This window comes from Cyprinodon variegatus, unplaced genomic scaffold (assembly GCF_000732505.1).
Source record: "Cyprinodon variegatus isolate N-32 unplaced genomic scaffold, C_variegatus-1.0 Scaffold1309, whole genome shotgun sequence".
In the NCBI taxonomy this organism is placed as follows: domain Eukaryota; kingdom Metazoa; phylum Chordata; class Actinopteri; order Cyprinodontiformes; family Cyprinodontidae; genus Cyprinodon; species Cyprinodon variegatus.
In genome coordinates, this window is record NW_015151762.1 from 23,712 (window position 1) to 35,136 (window position 11,425).

The 11,425-nt window shown below is 39.1% G+C and overlaps 1 protein-coding gene across 1 annotated transcript; it reads right to left on the reverse strand.

The window, feature by feature from the left end:
- Positions 1-1,956: 1,956 nt before the first annotated feature.
- LOC107102745 lies at positions 1,957-8,664 on the reverse strand. Its single transcript, XM_015402161.1, has 4 exons — positions 8,584-8,664; positions 6,972-7,232; positions 6,555-6,809; positions 1,957-2,243 (listed from the first exon to the last, which is right to left on the reverse strand). Exons 1-4 carry the CDS (start codon positions 8,612-8,614, stop codon positions 2,068-2,070), a joined length of 723 nt encoding a protein of 240 aa, XP_015257647.1. The 5' UTR covers positions 8,615-8,664; the 3' UTR covers positions 1,957-2,067.
- Between the last annotated feature and the right edge of the window lie 2,761 nt (positions 8,665-11,425).

Consider the following 11,425-nt stretch of genomic DNA (forward strand, 5'->3'; position numbering starts at 1 on the left):
CTGTCACCAGGTGACGACGTCTGGATCACAGACACAGCTGAGCCAGGTACGGTAACATCCGCACACGGCACCCCACGATCTTACCTGATCGCTGGATCACAGGGGACACTGCGGCGGAACCGTTCTCACCTGATTCCTATGCCAGAGCAGAGGTCAGAGTGCGAGCAGCAGCCACTCAAGGTGGACAGAGGTGAAGAGACTCCTTCAGCAGTCAGACCGACTGTGAGCTCACCTCATATCACAAGAACCAGGTCTGGCAGGGAAATAAAGAGACTGGACAGACTTGACCTGTGAAAATAATAAGCGTGATTTAAAGGTGAAATGCTTAACTGTAAAATGTGAAATATACTTACCTGTGAAATGGAAAAGAGAATGTGAAATGCTTACCTGTATATGACAATCAAAAAAAAAGAAAGAAACATCTAAAAAAAAAAAAAAGAGAGAAACACTTACCTGTTACAAAAAAAAAAGAAAAAACAAGAAAACTATTTCCAGGTGAAAGAAAATAGAAAATGAATGAAAATGATGATTGTGTTTGGTTTAAAACACTGTTTATGTTATGCCAGTTATGTGGCTGAATGCTAAATGTCTGGTGTTATAAGACGTTTGAAATGAAATGAATCTTTTATCTTGAAAGGTTAAAGGAAAGAAAATCCTTTAAGTTGAACGGATATGTTGGTTACAAATGTTCTCAGGTTAACAGCAAACTTAAAAAAAGATTGATCATCTTCTTTTTAACTTCCAGTAAGGGGATGTGGTGTTAACCAGTGTTTATGTAATAAGACCTGCCATGTGTTATACCAAATGTGACCACTAGAGGGAACCTTACTCCCTTGGTATGATAAGGCTGAGCATTGTATCAGAACGTCAGTTATACAATACAGTTGCACAGAAACGTACTCCAGTAGTCCCGTGTTTTATTCAAGGTTTATTGAACCATACAACAGAAAAAACAAAGTCTAAACAGAGAAACAAGAATAAAATTATTAATCTAATTTACAAACTCATCTACATAATGAAAGGGTATGCAAAATAAACAATGTGATACAAGATAACTCAAAAAGTTACTTTAAATAAAAACAAACAAAGCATTACTCCAAAGGAAACCCTCTAAATGGTAGAACCCAGCAAGTTAATTAATGACATCATCTAGCTAATTTAGCAGGAAATACTTAAACAAGGGTGAGTAAAAAGGAAAACAAATACCATGAATATACATTGGAAACAAAATAAACAATTTCAACCAATAATCCAGAAGAAATAGCTTCAATCTAAACATACAAATAGATGTAAACTGCAACATAATGCTAACGCAAAAAAACTCGGGATAGTAAGTGAAGCAAAGTTGCAAACTAATGTTTAAATGTAAGCATTACAAATCAGAAAAAGAATAAGGGACAAGTGGTGAACACAAACTGAACCACTTTGTCACAGGTAAGTGACCTGTTCTGATTATCATGGTCACTTACCGGTGTTTCTCCCTAACTACAGTGACAGTGATTGGGCGGCCCCCCTCCTGCAGACACTACAGGTCTGCAGATAATCAGCAGCTCACTTCAGTTATGTTTGTGTTTGTTTTAGTAATTGTTTTGAGCTTTCCTACTGACTGCCTCACCTTGAATACTGGGTCCCTCTGTTTCTCTGTATAATATGGTGGTTATTTTCCGCTCAGGGTTTATGTAGGCCTATTGCTTTTTTCTCTTCATAAATTGAAACTTTTTTTTGTATTTACTAAGGTTATATTTGTCTGACAGTAAGATTGATTTCATTATCTGGAACATTTGAGAATGAGGAAAAAAATTAAGACTCAATTTTTATTCTAGACGTTCTTAAGTATAGGAAGATAAATAATGAAATGGAATTGGAGTTAGTTTGGGTATGCTATAAAAAAAACTTAACATCCCCACAAAACTGCTGCAATGATTAGATACAATATTCCAAGTTACTGAAGCTGACTTCTTTTCAATCTCATAATGTTTGCTTTTCCATAATTATAATTTCATTTATTTCGATATCATTGATTGAACAGCTTATAATATTATTCTTCAGAAATCGAAAGAAATTGGACTATTCATTAAATGTAGCCATCTGCTTACCTCGCGCCCACCTTCGGTATATAATTATACACACAATGAAGACAATGGTGTAGATGAAAAACAATATGATGGTGCAGAGCAGACTAATCATCTGAGAAGAAGCGGTAGATTTAGATGGTTCGTCGATCTTTAAGGGTTCAGGTTTCTCTGCAAGGGTTTTACAAGCAAATGGATAAGAGAGACAATTTAATTCACGTCACTCAGAAAAAAAAAAAAAAAACAGCCATATCATATATCAACAGAATGTATTCAAAGTTCCCTAAGAGGGGAGTGTTTGCCTAGTGGTTAGAGCAGTGCACTTGTGCTTTTGAGAAGGTTGCAAGTACTTGGTTCGATCCCCACAGCCTGCACTCTGGGCTTCTGAGCAAGACCTTTAACCCCACACTGCTCCCCGGGCACCACACAATGGCAGCCCACTGCTCCCCAAGGGGATGGGTTAAATGCAGAGAATGAATTTCTCCAATGTTAAATGAATAAAGTTCAATTATTATTATTATATTGCTGTTGTTATTAAACTGTTATTAACGTAAATATACTTACATATTCTAAATTAAATAAAGAGTATTACTTAAAGACCCTTTCAAAAAAAAAAAAAATGAAAATCATGGAAAAGTTGCTTAAAATCCATAATTCCTGTCAAACTTTCATAGAATATACATTTAGGGCCCACAATTTAAACAATTTCAGTTACTTTTTAAATAATTTGTGTTAGGATCTGGGATTCTTTGTCTCCTTTTTTACCGGCTGCTTCTATTTTTCTACTTTAGGTGGAGGCGGCAAACATTAATTCGTTGTTTGCAAATAAACAAACCTGTTGGTCCTGGAGGTACCGAGGTGCTAATGGCAGCTCAGAGGAGACAACGTTTTTTCTGTTGCTTTTCCAAAGTTGAGGAATGAGCTCCCCCTCCTCCTTTGACAATCCTCTTTACTGTGTATTTTTAAAACTCGTCTTAAAAACTTTTTCTTTCTAACTGCAGCTCCTCAGACTGGAAGTATGTGAGAAGAGTGGTGAGGACAGCAGGGAGGATAATATGGGCTCCACTTCCCTCCAAAAGAGACATTTCATTACAGTACTCTTTGTCCCGAGTCCGTAACATCGTAAATGACTGATCACACCCCCACCATGAACTGTTCTTCCTGATGCCCTCTGGGAAGAGACTTTGCAACATTCAATGCACGACCAGCAGATTCTGCAAGAGCTTTTTCCCTCGAATCAAGACTCTGCATCACTCTCAACATCATATTGGCACTACTAACATGGCTGATTTTTTCATAATCCCTTTAAATAGAACACAGCTCAATGTTCTACTGCATTCTGTGCCATATTTATTTATTTGCACTGCACTGAACCTCCCCATATGAATGCCTTTTGCAGCATGACTTTAAACTGGTTTTCCTTTTCTCCTACAATGTTTACATTCTGATCAATGCTGCACTTTATAAATGCTGCTGCTCATTCACTGTTGAAAAGCTCAATGCATCTAAATTTCCTTTTTGTATACACTCTGTGTATGTACAAGATGAAAATAAAGTTTGTCTAAGTCTAAGTGTAAGTCTGGCTTTTAAAAGAAAAAATCTGGTCATACTCAGAATTCAATCTTCTGAAAGTACTTTAAAAAATGAAATTATTACACACTGTCCAATAAATGATAAGTGTTTTAATTAGGAGTAATTTTCATTTGAATGTGTTTTACTGGAGGGATCCATGTTTGTCAAAGAACACTACTGCCACCTACTGGTTTGTGACGTCACGGTGCGGTATCGGCTGTTGATCAAGTCCCAGTGCTGTATCTGGTGTTTGTCACAACGCGCTATTATCCAAGTCATCTTGAAAACATTCTTCTTCCAAATGTTGGCTACATATTACTTGTTTTTTCTCTGGCCAGAAGTTCGATGGCAAATCCTCCCTCTTCAAGTTGGCGATCCAACGACCAACCCGTCGGTAGAGGATCAGGAATCGCAAAGGTAAAATAACTCTTTTTTTGTTTTTTATTTTGACCCGATGTATTCCAATCTCTAACTGCCATGCATGTGGGCATTGTCAGTTTAACTATAGCTCTGGTGAATTTAAATGGTGAAGTCCTCTGGAAATTTTCAATAATTGTTGTTGATTGCAGATGTGTCTGGTAGTTCCCATTGAGTTTGCTTGTAAAGCAAAGAGAATGGCGCTAGGCTTACCGCACCCTGAAGACACTGCCAGAGGCTGTCAGGAGTGAGGTGTTACAGTGGCGTTGGATGTAGGAGTTTGCCCTGAAATCGAAGGGTTGACGGTTCAAGCCCTGACTCTGACTATCATTGTCGTGTCCTTGGGCAGGACACTTTACCTGCATTGTCTACTGATGGTGGTTAGAGGGCCCGGTGGCGCCAGTGTATGGCAGCCCTGCTTCTGTCAGTGTGCTGCCCAGGGCAGCTGTGGCTACAATGTAGCTTGCCACTATCAGTATGTGTGTGAATGAATGTAGTGTAAAGTGCCTTGGTCAAGTCTCCTAACTTGAATAAAGGCGCTATATAAGTACATGCCATTTACCATATGTTTGGGCAAAAATGGCCGCTCCCGGATTCGGTGATGACAAGAAAAATTTTTATTTACATTTTTTTACAGATGAACGCTAAATTAATTAAATTACAACAAACGTATTAGTTTTATGTATAGATAATGATGAATTCCTTGCTGACCGGACTCTGTTTTCTCTCTCTGTTTTTGCATTTGTGGTTTGTTTTATTGATTTCTATGGTTTTATTTACGTATTTTACATCCATGTTGAATCAATCAGTGTGTAGCATTGCCTGAAAGTTTGGGAGGTCCAGATTTAATTAATGCTTGCTCTCAGGTCTTCTCTGTTGTTGATCCTTATGTTCATTCTGTTCTTGAGAGTACCCGATAGCTTCTCAATAGGGTTTAGATCTGATAAGTTGCTTGGCCAGTCAAGCACTCGGCATCAAACCAGATTTGTTGCTTTCTGTCGATATGGGCAGGGGTCAGGCTCTGCTAGAAGATGACATCTGGATCTCCATACAGATTCTGAATAGAAGGAATCATCATTTACTCATTCCGTAAAAATTGAATTGAATTTTTACGGAATGACTATGACCTGGATGACTGAGAACCTTCATCAGCATCATTTACTCATTTTGGCACACTGTTGTGTATATCTTGGAGTTAAGATAACCACAACAGTGGTACATTATCCACTGGACAGTGTACCCCAAATCCTAATTGACTGAGGATATTGCACAATGCAAGTCTAGCAGCTTAGGTTCTGTTCCTCATCCCTCTTCCTCCAAACCCTTCGACCTTGATTTCCAAATAAAATGCATTTCATTGGGGAAAAAAAAGAAAGTCTAAATACTGGCCAACAGTCCAGTTCCTCTTCTTCTTGGCCCAGTTGACACATCTCATATATTGGCTCGGGTTTAGAAGTAGCTTGACCCAAGGAGCCTGGCAGATGTAGTTAATCTCCTTAATGTATCTGAATATGGTGGTTTTTAAAAATGTGTCTCCCTCCTTATTTCACTCTTTGTGGATCTCTACCAGTTTTTTTTTATCTTCTGTTTGATAATCCGCAGAAACCTACAGCCATATTTGCTTGTGTATCTTCTCATGCCATATTTTGCACTTCCACTAGACTTCTATTATTTACTTTGCTTGGACACAGCATTCTGTGTACAGCCATTCTCCTTCGCTATGATGCTCGTCTGGCCGGTTGTCATGTCTGCAATCTTCCTCATATTGGACCAAACTAAGACAACCTTGACACTGTGAAAACCTGTGCTTTGGGTTTAGTAGATAAGTGTTTGACACTCAGTTTAAAATCATTTATTTCCTGCAAAATTTTGGCAGATTCTTTCTTCTGTTTTTGCAGGTTTTATGAGTTGGGAGACCAAATTATGTAAAAACAAACAAATAAATACTTGGAATCATGTAAATTGTGGGTAGTACATGTATACTGTATGAAGGATTTACGTTTTGAATGGAATTATGGTAATCAAAACTTTTTCATGATATTATATTTTTTGGAAAGGGTTGTTATATCCAAAAGTAAAAAAATGTAAGTATAAAAAAGCTAGATTAGGTAATCTGATATTCTCTGACCACCAGATTAGACAAAGTGCATATATAAATCTTAGTTATTAATCTTTGCAAAATAGTTGCGGTTCGTGCTTGGATAGAGAACATCTAAACCTGGAAAAATTCTTCCAGATGTATTTGCTGAAATATTTATTTCTGCAGATCTACTGCACCATTGTAAAGCACAAGTATGAATTGGTGAGGGACATGTTTAGTGTCTTAACATCATTTTTTTTGGTGTGTTGATTTGTCTTTAAAAAACAAACATGAAAGGTTTTTTTTTTTTTTTTTATTCCTGCTTTGTCATCTGCAGAAAACCAAACTTTATGTTGGTATAGAATTAAAGCAATCTTTTCATGACCCAGTAATGTGCTGCAGAAGACTGTTACCTTTTACTTCCAGCCAGCTCTCTAGTGACTCTCCTTTGGTGGGATGTTTACACTTGTAAAATGCTTTGCTGGACATCGACACATCGAGGGACATTTTTCCTTGAGGCTCCTCTCCAATAAATTCACCATTTTTAAAGAAGGCAGCAGGGAAATTTGATGTCGAATTGCCATATCTTTCTTTGTAGGAGCAGCGAAGCGTCACTTTTTCTCCATTCATCACAGGAAGTGCTGGACTCTCTAAGATCACAACACCAGCTGAAATGATAGAAATAAATCAAAGCTTTTTTTTTAATGAACAGGATTAAATATAAAATAAAAAAACATTTATTGTATCATTAGTGACTGACTCATACTGTACTCACATTTTGTCAAGTGTAAAAACTTTTATCAACCAACACTGTAATAAAATCAGCTTACTGTTTATTGTGATGTTAAGGACATTGCTGCATTCGCCTCGTTTAGACTGGCACCAGTAAAGCCCACTGTCTGACTTGTAAACACTGCGATTGATACAGGAGGATCGGTTAGGGCGGCCCCAGTCTTCACAAGGAGAAAATACGTCAGAAGTATTTCTCATAACCATCCAGTCGCTGAAGTCCCCTGACACCGCACAGCTCAGATTGAAGGCTTCGTAGCGGAAGAACTGTCGTCTGTCAGGCTGAATACTCAGCGTTGCAGCTGCACAAACAGGAAACCAAAAAAAAAAAACAGTGTATTTGATGCCTCTTTTTTTTTGTCTGGTTGTGGTTTTTCTAAAAGCCAAAATGTAAATCGAGCACATCTATTGTGCAGGAAATAGCACTGTGTGTGGACCTGCATAGATCTGAGGTACTCTCATGCAAGCAAGTTATTGGATCTTATTCTGTCTGCTCTTCTTGGCTTAGCCTAAAGGTTTACTGTACGGTTTATGTTTAGGAGCTGGGAGGGCATTGAAAGAGAGCTTATACCTGGTGAACCACTTCTGTCCAAACTTTCTAGCAACTTTCAAGGTCTTTCATAAAAGATTAGATCCACAGCATCATAGTTCCTCTTAAAGCCCAAACAGTGGGCAGAATATATGTCTTCAGACATGCAATAGCTTTTTATGCAGGACCATCCCGGATTGTTTCTCGCTGAAGATTTCAAACTTAGTTTTAGAATAAACCATGTGTTAAAATTCTCAAACAACAAGTTTATTACCACCAATAATTTTCCTTTAATGTTAAAAGATTAAGCACCTTAGAAGCACCTCTTCTAGTCATTGTAGGAGTTTAATTTTATTTCTGTGTGTATTGCAAGTTTAGTCTAAAATATAATTTAATTTTGTTGGCTGGAAATTTGCAAATGTGATCTGTGATATTGTCTCGATGTTTCCACTTTTAGGAATAAATGGATTCATAAACCCCTTTCACGATCCTGCAATAAAATGAAAATCTACAAAAGATTTCAATTTAAAAACATTTTTAACTGTATTAAATGTATATGGGCTTGGGTGTCAACCATGGTCCTATCACACTTCACCCAACATGAAACAAAAAAGAAGAATATGAACATTTTTGAGAAAACAACTTTTAAGAACAAGGTCACACAGTTTCTCTAACAAATATTTTTTAACAACATCTCAGAGATGACATTGAAGCACCAACAAAAACTATACCATGTTTTATTACTTCAAACCAAAATAGCCATGTATCTATAAACCTTCAACAACAAATGTATCACCAAGATGTAAGTTTATAATGTTTTGAAATCATATCCATGATAAAACTACAATCGACAGAAGCATAAAAAAAAGCTCTAAAAAACATTTTGATTCAAAGCCAGAGAATAAAAAAACAAATGCTTACTTCTGACAGCTCTTCAGTTTCTGTCAGAAGTTTTTTTCTTTAATGACCTTTTCATATAATTTCCCTGTTTAATTTTTGCGAGTACCGTATGATTCTTAGTTTCTACAGCTATCAATGTGTTATTTCTGGTAGTTATCTTTTATACATTTATAAAGATGCCCACTCTTTAAAGTAAAAATTTCAAAGGTAAAATGTAATCTCACCAACAGCCAGACAAAAAGATGTGAACGCCATTCTGAGCAAATGATCTCTGTGGTTCTGTGACTTTCTGAGGCTGTTTAAGAGCCACCAATCCTCCCACATCCTGAATTCAGATGAAATGAAGCAGAAGGTAGCCACTGGCTGCATTAGTTACAAATGTGATCAACCATTAAAGGCCTTTCATCTTTCAAGATTTAGAAAATCCAAGCTTACGTTCACACAGCAGCCTGAACTGACCCAAATCTGATGTTTTTGCCCATATGTGACCTGTCACTATTCTTTTAATGACAGTCTGAGCAACAAACAATAAGAAATTTTCCAATGCGACCCAGGCTATTTGGCCATGTAGTCCTAAATTTGATACAAATCAGATCTTTCAGATTCGATCTGTGTCTGAATGGCCAGGTCGCATTCATCCGACCTGGACGTAATTAATACTCAACAAAGGTCCCTATTCTGCATCTTGCAACCCAGGAGCAGGGAGAAAACCAACCATGGTGGACGATAGTGGGGAGAGCAATCTTTCTCTCCAAATGAAAGATCACTAGATGCACTCCAGCACTACCATCCATGTTTACTACCTTAAACACAGAGCACACTTGCTACTTGTGATGTCATTATGTATGACCACAGCCTGTCATGAACCCTGCTCGTCAGGGATGTGAGAGGTATACCCATCATGTCAGTATATGACACACTGGGGACTTGACCAAGCGTCAATATGTGATGAGTAGGGAACAAGAATGAGTTCTTAAGTCAGCCACTACCGAAAGCAGAGAGAAATGTTTAAAAGATTCATTATTTAATGAGGAAAGAAGCGGAAATTGGAACTGGGAATGAGGAGACACTTCATCTTCAGCATTCTGAAGTAGATGATGGTAAATTGGTGGAAGGAAAAAACTGAATGTTCTATGGTTTGGTTTGGCTTATGTTTGATCACAGGGAGATAAGATCCCAAGGGAGAACATAAGGTTTGTGGTCTTACTGAGCGAGTGCTGCTGGTGGGTGAGGCAGTGCAGTCAGAGCGTTGGAGGGTGGACAGGTTTTTTTGACAAGGAGCTTAGCAGTTCTGATTAATCTTGTTGGTTTGAGAACAGGAAGATAATAAGGGAGGGATAGAAGAAAAACCATGTGGGATCTGGAGTTCAGCAGGAAAAAGAAAAAGCTAGGAGCCTAGGCCAAACCATGGAGGAGTTATGCAGGGAAGAGGGGAAGATGGTGAGTTACAGGAAAATAAAATAGGAACGCTTTTTACAGGGATGTAGGCCTGTTTACTACTCAAAGAGCAATAATCTTTTGGCATCTTCCTAAGGGAACTCGCTCTCTTATAAGACTGCTGCCGGACAAGCTCAAGGTGCATCCAGTTACCTGTTCAGGTAGGAGCAGCACACAAACCAACACACACAGCCTGAAAGGAGCAGACCTAACAGTGCCCCACTCAACTGACGCCACCCGGTGGAAGACCAGAAGTGAAGGCAAAGGAAGTCTCGAAGTCAGAGATCAAAATGAGGTCCAAATGGAACGAGTCAGGACCGGTCAGGAATGTAACCCTCCAAATTCACGAAAAGCTGGTGGCCACAACTTCTTGGTCTAACACTGACAATGCGACACACCAGCAGGATGCCCATCATCATCCCATGCTTTTGGAGGGGGATTGGAAGGAGGTCATAATGGACTGGAGAAGACCGGGTTCAACTAGGAATCATGGTAAAACATGGTGAATGAGGAGGTGGGATGGGAGCTTGGGACGGACTGAGTACAGACCCCAAGGTGATCAAGCCAAATAATGGTTTTCTATAATGGACTTTGAAAGGAAAGTCTTTGGATGAAAGTCAGAACTGTTTGGTTGGGTAAGTAGGTGGGAGAAGGTATCCTTTTAAAATTTGCAACCCGGTCGGCCTCTGCAGATGGCCGCTCACTCTGAGCCTGGTTCTGCTGGAGGTTTCTTCCTGTTAAAACAGAGTTTTTCACGTCCACTGTCGCTACAAAGCTGTCTTCCATTAGTCTCCTTCTCTGATTCTGAGGAGATGGTAGGCATTTCTTAGATCCAATTTTGAGAAAACGGTGGCCCCTTAAACAGGTTCAAAAGCGGATGCGAGCAGAGGCAGGGGGTATTTGTTCTCAATGGTAATTTGGTTCAGTCCTCTATAATCAATACAGGGCCGCAGGGATCCATCTTTCTTGCCTACGAAGAAAAAACCGGCACCAAGCGGAGATGAGGAGGGCCGAATAATACCGGCGGCTAAAGACTCATTAATATACTTCTCCATAGTCTCTCTTTCAGGCTTGGACATATTAAAGAGTCGACTACTGGGAAGTGGAGCCCCAGGTAACAGGTCAATGGCACAATCGTATGGTCTGTGAGGTGGAAGTGACAAAGCACTGACCTTACTGAAGACAGGTGCTAGATCATGGTAGTCAGGGGGTACATTGGATAAATCTGGCGGATCGGCTTCTTGATGATTGGCTGGGGAGTGAACAAACGGAGGTGCAGAGCGGAGCCATGAGACATGGCAAGAGGCAGACCAGGACTCAATGTGTTTCTTAGCCCAATTAATGTGTGGGTTATGACGCTCCAGCCACTCATATCCTAGAACTAGTGGAGAATAGGCAGATGGAAAAACAAAAAATGAAACTGTTTCTCTGTGGTTACCGGAGATCAGCAGTTCGAGTGGCTGAGTCTGATGAATTACTTGAGGTAATCTCTTCCCATCAAGGGCTGAAACTCTGAGAGGACTTTTCAAAGGAGTGATCTTGATGTTTAGTTGCTGAACCAGGTTAGAGTCAATTAAGTTTCTCTCACAACCAGAGTCAATGAAGGCGGATAAGGTGAGAGATTGATCC